This window comes from Myotis myotis, unplaced genomic scaffold, assembly GCF_014108235.1.
Source record: "Myotis myotis isolate mMyoMyo1 unplaced genomic scaffold, mMyoMyo1.p scaffold_m19_p_3, whole genome shotgun sequence".
In the NCBI taxonomy this organism is placed as follows: Eukaryota; Metazoa; Chordata; class Mammalia; order Chiroptera; family Vespertilionidae; genus Myotis; species Myotis myotis.
Window position 1 is genome coordinate 172563506 of NW_023416335.1, and position 15499 is coordinate 172579004.

A 15499-nucleotide genomic window follows, 5' to 3' on the forward strand; every position below is an offset into this window, starting at 1 on the left:
TCTTTTTGCACTCGTTTCCCCTGTTTATGGCCATTTTGCTGATCAGCAGTAGATCCTCCAAAAGGTAGGCAGGGGGAGGGAGATGAAATTAATCTCATTCACGGTATTACAGACTTTACTGGTTTGCATGGAACAACAATAAACTTGTTTCTCTCCTTCAAATCAGGTTTGTTTTACAAGTTTGCAACACTTAACCTTAACTTAAAGTAATTATTTTAAAGTTGATTTCTATATTTCAGAATGTGAATAGATTAATTCTAATAGAAAAAAATACCATGGATGTGTTTCCAATTTCTATTTTTTTCTATTCTCTTTGGTGTTAAGGTAATATATATAAAGGTATATATGTATGTTATATATACTATATTAACTCTAATACTATGAATATCTGAGAGCATTTTTCAGTGTATAATTAAGAAAATGCTATGTTTAACGTTGAGATTATGTTTCTTTGAAGTGTGACTAACCAATGATATTAACACACATAACAATGAAAGAGACTCCAGGAGCTGTGCCATACAGAAGTCACTGTCTAATGGTGGCAAATATTTATTGGATCCTTTTGTAATACTATACAGCCTTTGACATGACAGAGTTGTATTGGGTGTTATATCATTCAGGAAGATTTAGTAAATTTTTAGGATAAAGCTGATGATAATTTGAAGGAAGGAAATCTTTTGGAGACATAGTGTCACATAATTGAGGCTACTGATTTTTTTCCTTAGGATGGTTTGTGTCATTAGATGCAAATCAGAAACAGCTCTTAGACTGTTCCCATGATTTTTTTTCTTTATACTCAGTTTGTTGGAATATATACACATATATTTTCTGTTTGAGATGTAACAGTAGCAGTTGACTGTGCGTTAGATCACATTTGTGAACGTGTGAAGCAATGCTTTGATGGCTTCAGTTCATAGCTAATAACCTAACAGTCACAGGCCGATTCAAATGCCAGAGTCAGACGTTTGAGGAGGTATTGCTCCCATTTCAGTTTTAATCTGCATAAATTCTTACTTTACAAACAAGTTACTGAGCATTAATTTAAAGAATCTCAGATTGACACATGTGTGCAATTAATAGCATTAGACTGTGTACTTATATATCTAGTGATAACAATTCCTGGTATTATTTTTCGGTGATGAGGTGCTTCTTTTATTTTTTGAAATCATTTTAACTAGACCCTAAAAATAAAGTTTTAAATAAATTCTGAGCCTAAATTTACCTCCTTTAAATTTCTATTCATTGGTTTTTCACCAGCCCGCCTGAGCTATACCAGAATTAGCCTAATAGCTCTTCTTCTGTGTATGTGACAGTTCTTTAAATATTCAGCCCTTCACTGTGCTATTGTGTCGTCTCCAGTGAATGTTCTTTTATCATCTGAATAGGCCTAGTTTCATCATCTGTTCCTTATGTGATAGTCTACAGACCCTTCATTCTGCTTCCACTGTTTTGGAAAGTGTCCAGCTTTTCAATGTGCTAAAAATGTGGCATCTAGAACTCAACTCCATTCTCGACATGGCCTTGGTAGAATATAGCAGCTCTATTATTTTCTCCTGAAAATGTTGGGAGAGGAACCATTAATCGTCAACCCATTAATCATCTATTCAATAACTAAATCACTTATACCACTTCCCTACTTTGAACATTCTATTATATCTTTGACTTAGAGGCCCGATGCACAAAATTCGTGCACTCAGGGGGGTCCCTCAGCCCAGCCTGTGCCCTCTTGCAGTTTGGGAGCCCTCGGGGGATGTTCGACTGATGACTTAGGCCCGATCCCTGTGTGGAGCCTGCAGTTAGACGTCCTTAGTGCTGCTGTTGAAGCGGGAGAGGCTCCCGTCACCACCGCTGCACTCCTCAGCTGTGAGCCTGGCTTCTGGCTGAGCGGTACTCTCCCTGTTTAATAAGCATACCATTTCTGTCTTTAGGGCTAGAAAAAAACATGACTAAATTTTGAAGACCTCTTTTTAGACCTCTTTTTAGTCATTAGGTGTGACTCCAAGTACCACTGAAACTACCTACTTACAACAGTTTTGTGCTAACCCATGTCCAAAAGGATTTCCTTTGAAAGGCTTATTAGGGTCAACGTATCTTGTGAATAAGACTTTCCCCTATGTTGCTGCCTAGTAACCCTATAAATAACTTCCTTCATGAGATCAATGAGCTCGTTTGTCTATTATTGATGAGCCGTTATTTTTAAGTGTTTATAATAATTTTATTCATCTCTAATTTCTGAAATCTACTTTTCCTCTCCCTTTTGGAATTGGGTCTGCATGACTTATTCCCCTTTATTGATTTTCTTAGAGTCCCGATGGAGTTACTCTATTGATTTTTGTCCCCACAGGCATATACATTGAAAAACCTATGATATAGTGATTTAAAAACCGAATTCATCAGATGTCTCCATTTGTTAGTTCTACTTAGTCTGGGCTTGTATTTCTTCTTGGTCATTTCTGCCGCTTGTATCTCTTGAAGATTGTTTTCTTTCATCAAAAAGTAGAAACAAACAGTATTGTTTTATCCCTGTATTTGTCCTAATATTATGCCATCTGTCTTATATAATGGACATACTTCAATATAATTTTTCTTCCTGCTTTAAGCAAAGAAACTTCTAATTGATATATTTATCATGTCTTAATTCATTCTCATCTTTAGTCTTCCTGACACAATTATTTTGATTCAGATCCTGCATTAAACTCCTTTAGGATAGGAATGATGTTTTGATAATCTGTGCATTTCCATAGCACATAGACCAGTAGCATAAAGCAGAAACTCCAGAAACATTAAAACTCATGGGATAGATCCCTAAAGATTCTTACTGTTCTTTTAAATTCTCAGTCTTTTTATCTTGTTTGATATTGTTAGTGTTTTAAGTTTTTGGTATTTTTAAAACATTCACCCTTTAGAATTTCTGTCCATGCAATCTTTTTTCAAATTTGTTTGAAATTTGCTTCCTCAGTATTTTAGGTGGTATGTGTTATACTTTCTCAAGAATGTCCTTTTTGACACAGAGTCACATCTTCCAAGCGCTATCCTATATACTTTCTTATTTGTCAGAATTCACAACACTCAGCTCCCAATATTGCTTCATTAAACTCTGAAGAGATGAAATTCTTAATAAGAAAATCCAAATGTATCATAGGCTTTGCTCTTTATAGAATGCAGCTGTTAGCTGATGCCTAATGAGTTGATGTATTCCATCGCTACTATTGCTACTTCACATGGTGTCTCTGTCCTTTGGCTTAAAAAAGAGATGAGGGAGCAGCCTGAATTTTATTACTAATTAGTTAGAAAGACTTCTTAAAGCCAGGGAACAACTAAAATTAGTCTCATGGTACAGCTACTGAAGTCAGTCTTATTTCTTTGTTTTTGTCCCCCCCCCCCCCCAACTCAGGGGCATAATCAACCCATTTCCTGCTGCAAAAGGAATCAGAGCTTCTGCCCTTCAGTGCATTCACATAGCCGAAGGGCACGCGAAAGCCGTGCTCTGTGTGGATTCCACTGATGACCTCCTCTTCACTGGATCAAAAGGTGCTAGTAGTGGTTTCATGGGGGGTATTTAAGGTTTTTAAAAATGACTGAGTTTTTAACAAGCTTCGGCCAAAAATAAGTGAAACTGCTGAAGACCCATAAGGATATGAGAGAGAATCTAATTTAATCACTGAATTGTAGAAACTATAACATCATGTCATAGTTGGGAAGAAAGTCCAACTCTCTGTTGATGTTATGTAAATAGAATACTGAGAGGCTACATCTCTGTTTGGTAACTGAGTACCTAATGCATGCAGGGCCCTGAGCTTACTAGTGCAGTTTATATGACAATGTACCAGAGGCCATTACAGTGTACAGTGTGGTAAAGAAAATAAGATGGGTGGCAACCACCATTTCTTGAATACTTACTATATTTGAGACTGTGCTAGACAATACAAAAATTATGTCTCATTTAATTCTCACTACAACCCCAATGAGATACATGTTACATCCTAATTTTACAAATGAAGAAACTGAGGATTCAAGCTATTAAATAATTTTCCCAGAAGAACTTAGCTAGGAAGTGGAAGAGCCAGGATTGGAAACCTAGGTCTAATCGTCTCCAGACCTGCAGTCTTAACCCCTTTGGCACAATTGCAGGTAGCTAGAACTCAACTGCATACGCTTTGAAGTGTGATACACCAAGAGTTTTGGGGGTTTCGAAAAAGGGAGAGATTTGGCAATCTGTGAGAAACAGGAAGGTTTTGACAAGGGGGCATTTAGAATGAACCTTATAGGATGGCTTACATATTGACAGGTGAGGATTGGCAACCAAGATCAGAGAACAACATGAGCAGAGACATGGAGGTAAAAGTGGGGTATGTTTGGAAATGAAATCCAGTTGGGTTGAATAGTAGAATATACGTAAGAGAAGTAGTAGACAGTGAGGCTAGGAACATAAGAAGGAAGCCTGGTCAGGAATTTGGGGATCTAGTAAAAGTTATTTAGGATTTAGGGATATTATAAGATTCCGTTCAATCAGGAAACATTTATTGCTCATTATCTACAAGTGACATATAAGAATCTTGCTGGAACTTAGGAACTTTAATAATGGCAAACAGCTCCCATTTTAGAAATAATCTACTCTGTGAAAATATACTTTCCTAATGATTTCAATTACATTGATCTCTCCATGATAATTAGATTGTCATCATACCAAAAAACAAAGAACACAAAATAAAATAGTTTTAGGCTTATGCTTGTGGTTCAAAAATAAAATCTATCACACAGTGACCCCTGGAAAAGAAAGGTGTCTGTGTTTACGCATTCGGTGTGTTGTGGGGAGGTAGAGAAGTGATCAAAGTAGAATGTTTTGAAGCAGCTGATTTATTTGATATGACTTTCAAAGTTTTATGGAATTATTTTTTAATACCCACATAATGCATACACCAGACATCCCTGACTCTCATCTAATTCTTTACTCCTACTTTGCCCTTGAACCTGCTGCAGAGGGTCAGGGATGGAGTCAGGATGCCTGTGGCAAATTAATGGGATAATTACTGTTTTCTTATCCCATTTCTGTCTTATAGGAGAGGAATTGTTTAAATAATTTTTGTTAAGAGAACCTAACTTAGTTAATATTGACAGTATTTCCCCTTGTTTAATTTGTTTGTTTTAGATCGTACTTGTAAAGTATGGAATCTGGTGACCGGACAGGAGATAATGTCACTGGGAGGCCATCCCAACAATGTCGTGTCTGTAAAATACTGTAATTACACAAGTCTGGTCTTCACTGTTTCAACATCTTATATTAAGGTGTGGGATATCAGAGATTCAGCAAAATGCGTTCGAACGCTGACGTAAGTAACTTAAAGATAACTAGAATAAGGGGCAAACAGTTGTTGTTTACAAAATAGAAGAAAAGATAGCACTATACATGCATTTTTATTTACTTATATCTGCCTACTTCCAAAGGATGGTAAAATGTTTATAATAAGAACACAGATAAAGTAAAGGGAAAAATACTACTGAGAAAATAAAATACGATAGCTTAGTATTAAACAGGAAGGGGTAAATAATTTGATCTGTGACTAAGTACACATTTTATAATTCCATGCTCCCAAATACCAAGATATCACATTTCATAGTATTTACTGTGTGTTGTAGTTAATGGTTCACATTGCTTGCTTCAACTGAATAATGCTCCTTGAAAAATGGCATAAATCACCATTGTAGACAGTTAAGAAGTATTTGTAATCTTTAATTGGCATGTATTGATTAATTGACAGGCTTATTGGGCTGGGGAGGGACTTAACAGTGCTTTGGTATTTCATAACTGCAGGTTATAGTGGACAATTGGAGGATGAGATTGTTTTCTGTGTCTATCATATACATCTATAAAATGTGTAGCAAATAATGATTTTTTTTTGCCATAAGATTGATTAACTGTTTTGTAATTGAAATTGAGGGTGAACTTTGATTATTTAAATAAGAGAAGGGAGCATAGGAAAGATTAATTTTTACTAAAATTAGGGATTTAGAGTAGGGGTTAATAATTTGTAGAGCTGGGATTATTAACCGTTAATTGCTAATTTGCATTTGGAGAACTACTAATTATTGCACTGAATACAAGTCTCTTGAGGGAAATTTTATTTAAAAAGATGTTAGAAATTTACCAATCCAATTGACTCCCTAAAGCCAAATTTAAAAAAATTAATTATAACTTGATATTTTAGAGTTAGCTAAGAAAGTGTTTCAAAATTAAAAAAATATATATGCTTACCCTTTAGAATTTACCAGAGGAAACAGAAATAAGTTATGTTTGAGTTTTTAGCACATAGTAAACACTGCATGTATGAATGGGCTAAAGTAAACAAAAATAGAAAATAATTTTAAAAGTCCTCATAGGCTTTAATTCAAAAGGGCACATCCTATGGACCAAAGCAATATTGGTTGGCCTGGCCCTCAGGGGGCTTCTGGAAGCTGCAGAAAAATGAATCACCTTTATGACACTCATTTGCTGAGGGATTTTTGTTTGTTTGATTTTTTAATTTTTGTCACCTAATCTTTTCTGAATGATATTTTTTTAAAAATATATTTTATTGATTTTTTACAGAGAGGAAGGGAGAGGGATAGAGAGTTAGAAACATCGATGAGAGAGAAACATCGATCAGCTGCCTCCTGCACACTCCCCACTGGGTATCTGCCCGCAACCAAGGTACATGGCCCTTGACCGGAATTGAACCTGGAACCTTTGAGTCTGCAGGCTGACGCTCTATCCACTGAGCCAAACCGGCCAGGGCTTCTGAATGATATTTTAATCATTCTTAACTCAGGGCTTGTAATTATTAACTTAATAATAGAATAGCAACTTAAGAGTCTTAAGCCATGTCATCTTGTTTTATTCATTCAAAACATTTAAAGTGCCAACTATGTGTGTGTGCGCGGTGCTGGGTTCTGTGCATACGGGGACCAAAAAGGGCACCGATCTTTTAGCAGGTTTCCAAGAATTCATGGAACTTTAAGCTAAACTCATGTGCAGAAACGATGACTTTTTTGTTTTGTTCTGTCTCTGTTAAGATCTTCAGGTCAAGTTACCCTTGGAGATGCTTGTTCTGCCAGTACCAGCCGGACGGTAGCTATTCCTTCGGGAGAGAACCAGATCAATCAAATTGCGCTGAACCCAACTGGCACTTTCCTTTATGCGGCGTCTGGAAATGCTGTTAGAATGTGGGATCTTAAAAGGTAGAATGTATAAGAAAATGTACTTCTTATACATGGAAAATGCAACATTCAGACATTACTAGTGCATCTGAAATCTAAATTTTATAACCCCAGAAGTTAATATGAAAATCATAGGATTTTCTGTTCCCCCCAACACCCTCAAAGGTCTCTTCTGTTCTCTTTACCGAACTCACACAATTTTTTCTTTCTTTTAAGTTACATTGATGGGGAAAAAAGTATATGAAGGAAAATAGGATTAAAACCTTAGCCTTTCTTAATATTTGTCTACAAATTGTGTTGTTTTCTAGGAAGAAGCCAGGATTCTCATCCTAGTTTTACCAGTACCTTTGAAAGAATTATGTTTTGCAATATTATTTAAACATTTTATATCTATAATTTTTCAGTTAATAGATGTAAATGAACAAATGTGGGCATAAAACCTTAGAGGTTTCTGTGAATATCAGGAAGAGAAAGTGGTTAAAAAGTAAAAAAAGATTGATAAATTGAAATGTAAGGCATTACATCTTTGATTTGATTTTCAGTTGCCATGAAATATGAGCTTTTATCCTTCAGTTGAGTGTTTATTTTCATTTCTTTTCTAATTATTAAAATGTTGGCAGCAAGAGAGCATTCACTTGTTAGTTAAATACTTACTCATCATCAGCTAAAGCAAGCACTGCCCCAGCACTGTGTTGGGTCCTGGGAATAAAGATGACACCAGGCAAATGAGGCATCTGCCTTCATAGAGCTCATGTTATAATGGAGGATAAAGGCCATCAAACAGGCTGTTACAGGGCACTGAGTAAAGTTTGCAATTCAGATACCTCCCCTCTAGTAGGGCTTTGTCACTGTAAATCAAAGGGATGGTTATTTGAGAAACTTTTAGAATAACTAGTTATAACATAACATTTAAACAGATGGCTGAGAAAGTATAACAAGCATAATTTATAGATGGATGATCGAGAAAGAAAGAGGGACACCACCATCCTCACTGCTGTTTTAGAAATAAAGTGTTGAAGAAAATTAGAAAAGTGAGGAGTTAGTTTATTCTTGAAGAGAGCACATTTGACTCATATTAGGAACACCAGAGAGGAAGATACACAAATCATGACATAAGGCAGAAAAGACATCAGCTTTTGAAAATCTTCATACTTTTTATTTTGCTGAAGAGTTAGGTCCTGTGAGACTTGGTTGATTTCAGCAACATGATTAAATATAGATTCATTTTAATAAAGTAACTAACAGAATAGTTTTCGAGAAACTGATATCCCGAAAGCCAAATACATGTCCGTATTCGGGCAGTGGGATTTAAGATAGGACTATGAAATGAAGGTTTACGGTCACTCCTATTGATTGACATCATACATTTTCCTACCAGCCAGAGATATGTTCTGGTCATTTTCATATCTTTATAATAACTGATAAAATCTACCAGCTATTTTCTGATGTACATATATACACAAATATGTGTGCATAGACGTATGTATGTATGTATATATGTGTATATATGAGTGTCTATCTATGTTTTTGTGTATGTGAGAGTATTTGTGTGCCTGTTTAATAAAATAATCTTATTTTCTCTATATTGTTATTTATTAGATAAGTTATTTTAGTGATATAGTTGTTTTAATCAAATTTCAAATTGGATCTAATAACATCAGTAATATGTCTATTACATGTTTAGAAATTTAACAGATTAATGTTTATCTGGACTTGGGTTGGGAGTTAAAATTAGTCATTAGCAATTTTTTGGACTTTTGCTGCCTTTTTGTTTTCTACCAAATGACATTAGTCAGCTTTTGAATACCTTCGTTAAGATTCTTCCCACTTCTTTTGGCCATTTTTAAAAAACTAATTTGAACAGAGTTGAATAGAAGTGGAGCTAAAATAAAAAATATATATTAGTGAACTATTTTATCAAAGAATATAGATTATTTATATTGAAGCTTAGCCTCAGCATGCTAAGACATATTTTCAAAAAAATATTCTTTTTTCTTTCTTTTTAAAGGTTCCAATCTACAGGAAAGTTAACGGGACACCTAGGCCCTGTAATGTGCCTTACTGTCGATCAGATTTCCAATGGACAAGATCTAATCATCACTGGCTCCAAGGATCATTACATCAAAGTGTGTATAATAGAATTGTTGAATTGTAGTTTGAAGTATTAAAAATCATTCACCCTTTCTCTTAATCAATTTTCTTTTTTTCCTATTTCTAGCCTTTGCTTTTTCTTCCTGATCTTTTCCTCACTCAGAGTTCCTGATTTTATCATCTTATTTAATCATATCTTCCCATTTTTGATAGAAGATAGGTTGAGAGGGATTTTAAAGATTTTTAACTCAGTCATCCAACTAATACTTGAGTCTCATTGTCACCATCTTTTATACTGAGAATATTATGGTTTTCAGATTTTATAAAATTAGCAGATAAGCTGAAGAAAGATGTATAGTTTGATTCTGGAAATGTTAAATTTGAAGTACTAACAGAGGACATCCTCATGTAGGCCAGCCAACTATTAGAAAGGCAAGCCCAGAGTTTATGATGAGTTATAACTGGAGATGTAGTTTTGGGAGCCATTCAAATAGAAGCAGATGTTCAAGGAGTTTGAGTAGATGACATGGCCAAAGGAGAGGACTTGACAGGACTCAGCCTTGGGAAATCTCTGTAAGAACCAATAGGAATAAAAAGAGGGTACAGTAAGAGAGAGTGTAGCTTTGAGTAAGAGACAAAAAATGGTTTAGTAACTTGAAAATCGAATGAATAAGGGGAGAGGATTTTGTATTTGGTAGACTTGAGCATGTTTATATGCTTAGGAGATGGGCTTAGTGGAGGAGAAAAGTGTAAGGAGAAGAGTGAAGTGGCAATTGATGGAGGTGGTAGGAGGAGTTAGAATCAGATCAAAGATGTGAACCTTGGGAAAAAGTAAGTGTTTGAAGATAAAAGGAAACTTTGGGTTGGTGGAAAGGGTCCAATAATATATTTTTGATCATGCTGGTCTTTTCAGGAAATCACAAGGTCAATAGCTTAGAGAGATAAGGGCAACTGAGGGGTATGGAAGGTTTTGAAATAAAGGGAAGGTTTTAAAATAAATGGTTAAGGGTATTTGAAATGGCCACCAGGACTGCAGAGCTTTCTAATAGTGTTTAAATAACAATTATGTTATTTATTTTACTTTCAACTGGATTGTACATGAAAAAATTGATTGTATTTCTTAAAAGGCATGTAAGCATGTGACACGTAAGCAAAATAGTGTGAAAGTAGGACTCAGGTTCATCCTGAGTGGAACAGACCAGGTAATTTAGTTAACTTAGTAAGGTATTCTAACAAAACAAATGTCTGATGAATATACGTGTGCATGCGTTTCTGTGAATGAACACATATGGCTGCTTATTTTAAGTTAAATATGATGACTGCTTTCTTTTTGCTATTTTTTAGATGTTTGATGTAACTGAAGGGGCTCTTGGAACTGTGAGTCCCACCCACAATTTTGAGCCCCCTCATTATGATGGCATTGAGGCGCTAACCATACAAGGGGATAACCTATTTAGTGGGTCCAGAGATAATGGAATCAAGAAATGGGACTTAGGGCAAAAAGACCTTCTGCAGGTAATGTAAAACCTTTTCACGGAATGGAGTGGGTATTTCAGAGTCACTCAGCAGTCTATATAAGAATTTGAAGAGCCTCTATGTAGATCTTCATTGTTTAGGAATAATATAAATAAGAGCTTCCTCTTAAAGGAGTTTCTCACCCACCCGAGTTACTAATTATGAGAAGGGCAACATTCAACATTTACTAAATACCTCATCAACAAGAGAAGACTAGACACTAAAAGATCTGGGATTGTCTCATGTATGTGCTCATTGAATAAAATCAGTCTTGGTGTAGAGTTGTTATAGTTTCTCATTTTGTTTTGTTTTATGTACACATATTCCACAGAGTAACGTGTTTAGCTAAAGTCAAAGTAGTGTAAATGATTCCTCACCTTACAAGAACACCGTCATGCATCTGAAAGCGTTGGCTCTCTCATTTCCTATAGAACACTAGTTGGATTGAAATGTTGTGTCATTACAATCAAATATTGTTCTATTTCCCTAATTCCCAGGGGAAGAAGTTAGCTAACAGATAAGATTGTTCTCAGTTTCAAGCTTTCTCCTGTACATGTACAGGTGTGTATGTATTGCAGTTGCTACTACTTTCCTGCCTGTGACTAGACAAAAACAAAATAAATAAGTAGCATGAAATATTAATAGAAAAAAACAGTAACAGATGCATATATTGCATTCAAAAGCTCTTATAGACACACATTCATGGTGTGACATTTATATTGTGTATATATTTATGCATAAAATATAGTCATATAGTCTGATCTTGTAACTGTTGTTTGCTTATAATATACTAGAGGCCTGGTACACGAAATTTGTGCACTTGTTGGGGGGGGGGGCGGTGGTCCCTCAGCCTGGATTGCAAGAGGACACAGGCCAGCCCAAGGGACCCCACCGGTGCACGATCAGGGCCAGGGAGGGATGTGGGAGGTTCAGCAGGGGAGGGACCACAGGAGGGCTCCAGGGCATGTCAGCCCATCTCGCTCAGTTCCGATCAGCTGGACCCCAGCAGCAAGCTAACCTACCGATCGGAGTATCTACCCCTTGGTGATCAGTGCACGTCATAGCGACTGGTCGGCCGGTCGACTGTCTGCCCCCTGGTTATTTGTGCACATCATAGTGACTGGTCAATCAACTGCCTGCCCCCTGGTAATCAGTGCACGTCATAGCAAGTGGTTGGGTGGCCTTAGCATATCATTAGCATATTACGCTTTGATTGGTTGAATGGACGACCGGACGACAGGACGCTTAGCATATTAGGCTTTTATTATATAGGAAGGGTAGGTTAGCTCTGGTCTTCTACGAAAGTTTAAGTCAGTGATTTTATGAGACAGTCCTTAAAGTCTACATGCCAGGCTGTAGTTTTTAAATTTGTTTTATTAAATACATTTTGGGAAAGGTGAGATATTTACTGCCTATGAAGAGGATGTAATGTTTGACAAAGTTTGTATACTTTCTAGGTCCTATAGATTCTATAGATTTTTAACATTATAAGCCTGTAGTACTGATATTACTGATGATAATTAGTGAGGCAAATTATAAATTTCTTTAAGTCCCTAAGAGTGATTGCATAGAAAATGATTTTTACAGCTTCCAGGCCATTCCAAAAATTGAGTTTTATCAATAAAAATGTTTGTAACTTTTTTGGGTGTGAAAATGTATGTCCTCTTAAGCTTCTGATTTCTCTTTTTTCCTCTCAGCAAGTTCCAAATGCACACAAGGATTGGGTCTGTGCCCTGGGAGTGGTGCCAGGCCATCCGGTTTTGCTCAGTGGCTGCAGAGGGGGCATTCTGAAACTCTGGAACGTGGATACCTTTGTGCCAGTTGGAGAGATGAAGGGTCATGATAGTCCTATCAATGCCATCTGTGTTAATTCCACCCACATTTTTACTGCAGCTGAGTAAGTTTTTCCTATGCGATTTTTTTCTATGTTAGCTACTTGTGTTCAGATTTAATAAATACTGTAGGTTGTAAATATCTGGAAATGTAGAACATGAAAAACCTTGGACCTCAATTTGCTCATTACTAAAAAGGGAATAATAGCATTATCTACTTCTTATGTTAGTTAAAGAGAATTAAATGCATTAATGTATTTAAAGGGCACATGTAACAATGCCTGGCACATACTCTTGATAATATGAGCTTTTTTTTTTCCATTTTCTACTCAGCTTTTTTTATTTTATTCAAATTCTTTATTGTTTAAAGTACTACATAAGTCTTCTTTTTCCCCCATTGACCTCTCCCCAGCCGCTTCCACCTCCCAGCACATGCCCTCACCCCTTTACTGTCTGTGACCATTGAATATGAACTATTTTTAATATTATTATTATGATGCCCTATTAGGTATACTTATGGCACAAGCTATATTTTTACTTACATCTATTAAAGATCTATTCAGAAAATGTTTCCATGATAAGTAATTATAAGAGCTATTTCTTTATCTTTCTGCCTCTTTTCTCATGTTCATTTTTAATTTATTATTTTGTAGTGATCGAACTGTGAGAATTTGGAAGGCTCGCAATTTGCAAGATGGTCAGATCTCCGACTCAGGAGATCTGGGGGAAGATATTGCCAGTAATTAAACATGAATGAAGATAGTCATAAACTGAATACTGTGATAATACTCTGTATATTCTTTATGGAAAATGTTACCCTACATATATTAGGCAAAAACTTATGAATGGGATTAACTGGAAGCTATATATCTGAATCCAACTTCTGAATATAAATGTATTCTAGTATAATTGTGTACAATCCTGTGTGCTTAATAATAACATCTCTGAATACATATATGTCCTAATAATTGATAATACTGCTTGATTCGCACTTTTATTGTGGCTGGATTTTTGTGACTAGCTATTAAAAACACACACGCTTTCAAATTATTTGAATTATAAAATGTCTGCTTTTGTGACAGTCAGAAAATACACTTGGAATATTATGCAACCCACTGATGGTTTACTCATGTGTAGTCTGTTCAGATGACTTACGTATTTAAATATATTGGAAATGTAGTCAAATTGTGGTCTGTTTGTCTGGCATTTATATCAGTCTATGGAAGGTTCCCAAATTTCAAAGTTCCCATAAATAACATGAATAGTGTTGATGATTTTTCATAAGGTGGAATTGACCGTAATCTACTAACAAAGAATGTTAAACAGTTTGTGTTAAATGTTGACGTTTACTTGTATTGACCAAAGTTTTGCAGCTGTGCTATATATATATCCTGTGCTCAGGACTAAAATGCCGTTAATTGTTGTATTAGTGCTGTGCATACCTTCTGTGATGGGAAAAATTTTTGATGTCCTAACAGAAATATATTTTGATCTATTTTCCTATGGAGTTGTTTCTATGATTACCTTTTAATTTCATTTTTATTTAATAGTAGTACTTCCTCCCCCTTTATCTAATTTTTTATATGCTGCTAAATATATTTTAAATACACTATGTTTGCAAACTTGGTAGCTATGATGAAAACTGTATCATCTGTGGTGGGCAGAGCTATGTAAATAGGTAGAATGTAAAGAGAGAATGTCTTACATTGTAACTGTATGAATTTTTAAATGCTGTAGATTGGATTTTGCAAGAGGATGTATAATTTATGTCTGTTCAGAATATTAATTTGTAAATTCTGCAAGTTTAATTTTTATGTAGATGGTATAACATTTGAAAATATTGTCTTGTGAATCCCACCCTGTTCCCCCAACCCCCCGAAAATGTTTGCTTGTAAATGAAAGCTTAGCTAGGGCTTAAATAAATACATTGCTATGAATTATTTTTATTCTATTGTTTTTTCTAATTATACTAGAGGCCGGTGCACAAGATTTGTGCACTGGGGCGGCGGGGGGGGGGGGGGGAGGGGCTCAGCCCAGCCAGTGCCCTCTCGCAGTCTGAGGGCCCTTGGGGTATGTCTAACTGACAGATTAGCGAGCAGTCAGACAACCTTAGCACTGCCGCGGAGGCGGGAGAGGCTCCCACCACCACCACTGTGCTTGCCAGCCGTGAGCCCAGCTTCTGGCTGAGCGGCACTCCCCCTGTGGGAGCACACTGACCACCGGAGGGCAGCTCCTGCATTAGAGTGTCTGCCCCCTGGTTGTCAGTGCGCATCATAGCGACTGGTCGTTTTGCCATTCAATCAATTTGCATATTAGCCTTTTATTATATAGGATGAAAATCGCCAATATTTGTAAAGGTTATTTTACCTGTGTGTGATATAAGAAAAGGCATTTTTTGTTGTTGTTGTCTAGCACTTCATATGCATTCCTTTCTTTGCTCACTAGACATGACATATTCTTGAAGATTTAAGCCATAAATGAATCTTGATGGACCAAGGAAACTCACTATTTGAGGGAATTAAATCAAGCTATAGAATTTAGGCATTTGAACACAGATAGTAAAACAAATAAAAGTAATTCCCATAAATTTAGGACAATAGTGACTTTGGTTACTTGAAGAAGTGGAGGGAATGGTAACTGGAGGTATTGAGGAGGTGAGTTGGGGTGTTGAGGGGTGTGGAGGTACTCCTGGGTCCCAGCAATGTTTAATGCTTGGCCTGGGTAGGTGACTGAACCCAGTTAAGGCCTCAATATAAATTTTTAAGAATATGGCTAGCAGAGGCAGAGATCTACTTATCTTGCAATCACCTGAGACAAGGCTCATGTAAGTTCCCGTGCTTATTAAGCTTGCCACCCACTGAAGGGAC

The 15499-nt window shown here is 36.2% G+C and overlaps 1 protein-coding gene across 19 annotated transcripts in view; it reads left to right on the plus strand.

Moving 5' to 3' along the window:
- Positions 1-14572, plus strand: part of KIF21A (kinesin family member 21A) — a 146192-nt gene extending 131620 nt beyond the window's left edge. For 9 of the 19 annotated variants that reach the window (XM_036301524.1, XM_036301528.1, XM_036301534.1 and 6 more), the window contains 7 exons: positions 3395-3531; positions 5150-5330; positions 7051-7215; positions 9203-9320; positions 10630-10800; positions 12498-12697; positions 13286-14572. In XM_036301524.1, coding sequence (XP_036157417.1) covers positions 3395-3531; positions 5150-5330; positions 7051-7215; positions 9203-9320; positions 10630-10800; positions 12498-12697; positions 13286-13379 — 1066 coding nt within the window. In that variant the 3' untranslated portion in view covers positions 13380-14572. Of the gene's footprint in view, positions 1-46; positions 65-3394; positions 3532-5149; positions 5331-7050; positions 7216-9202; positions 9321-10629; positions 10801-12497; positions 12698-13285 lie in introns of all 19 variants that reach the window. The other 10 variants (XM_036301519.1, XM_036301531.1, XM_036301522.1 and 7 more) reach the window with 2 other exon arrangements.
- The last annotated feature ends 927 nt before the right edge of the window (positions 14573-15499 follow it).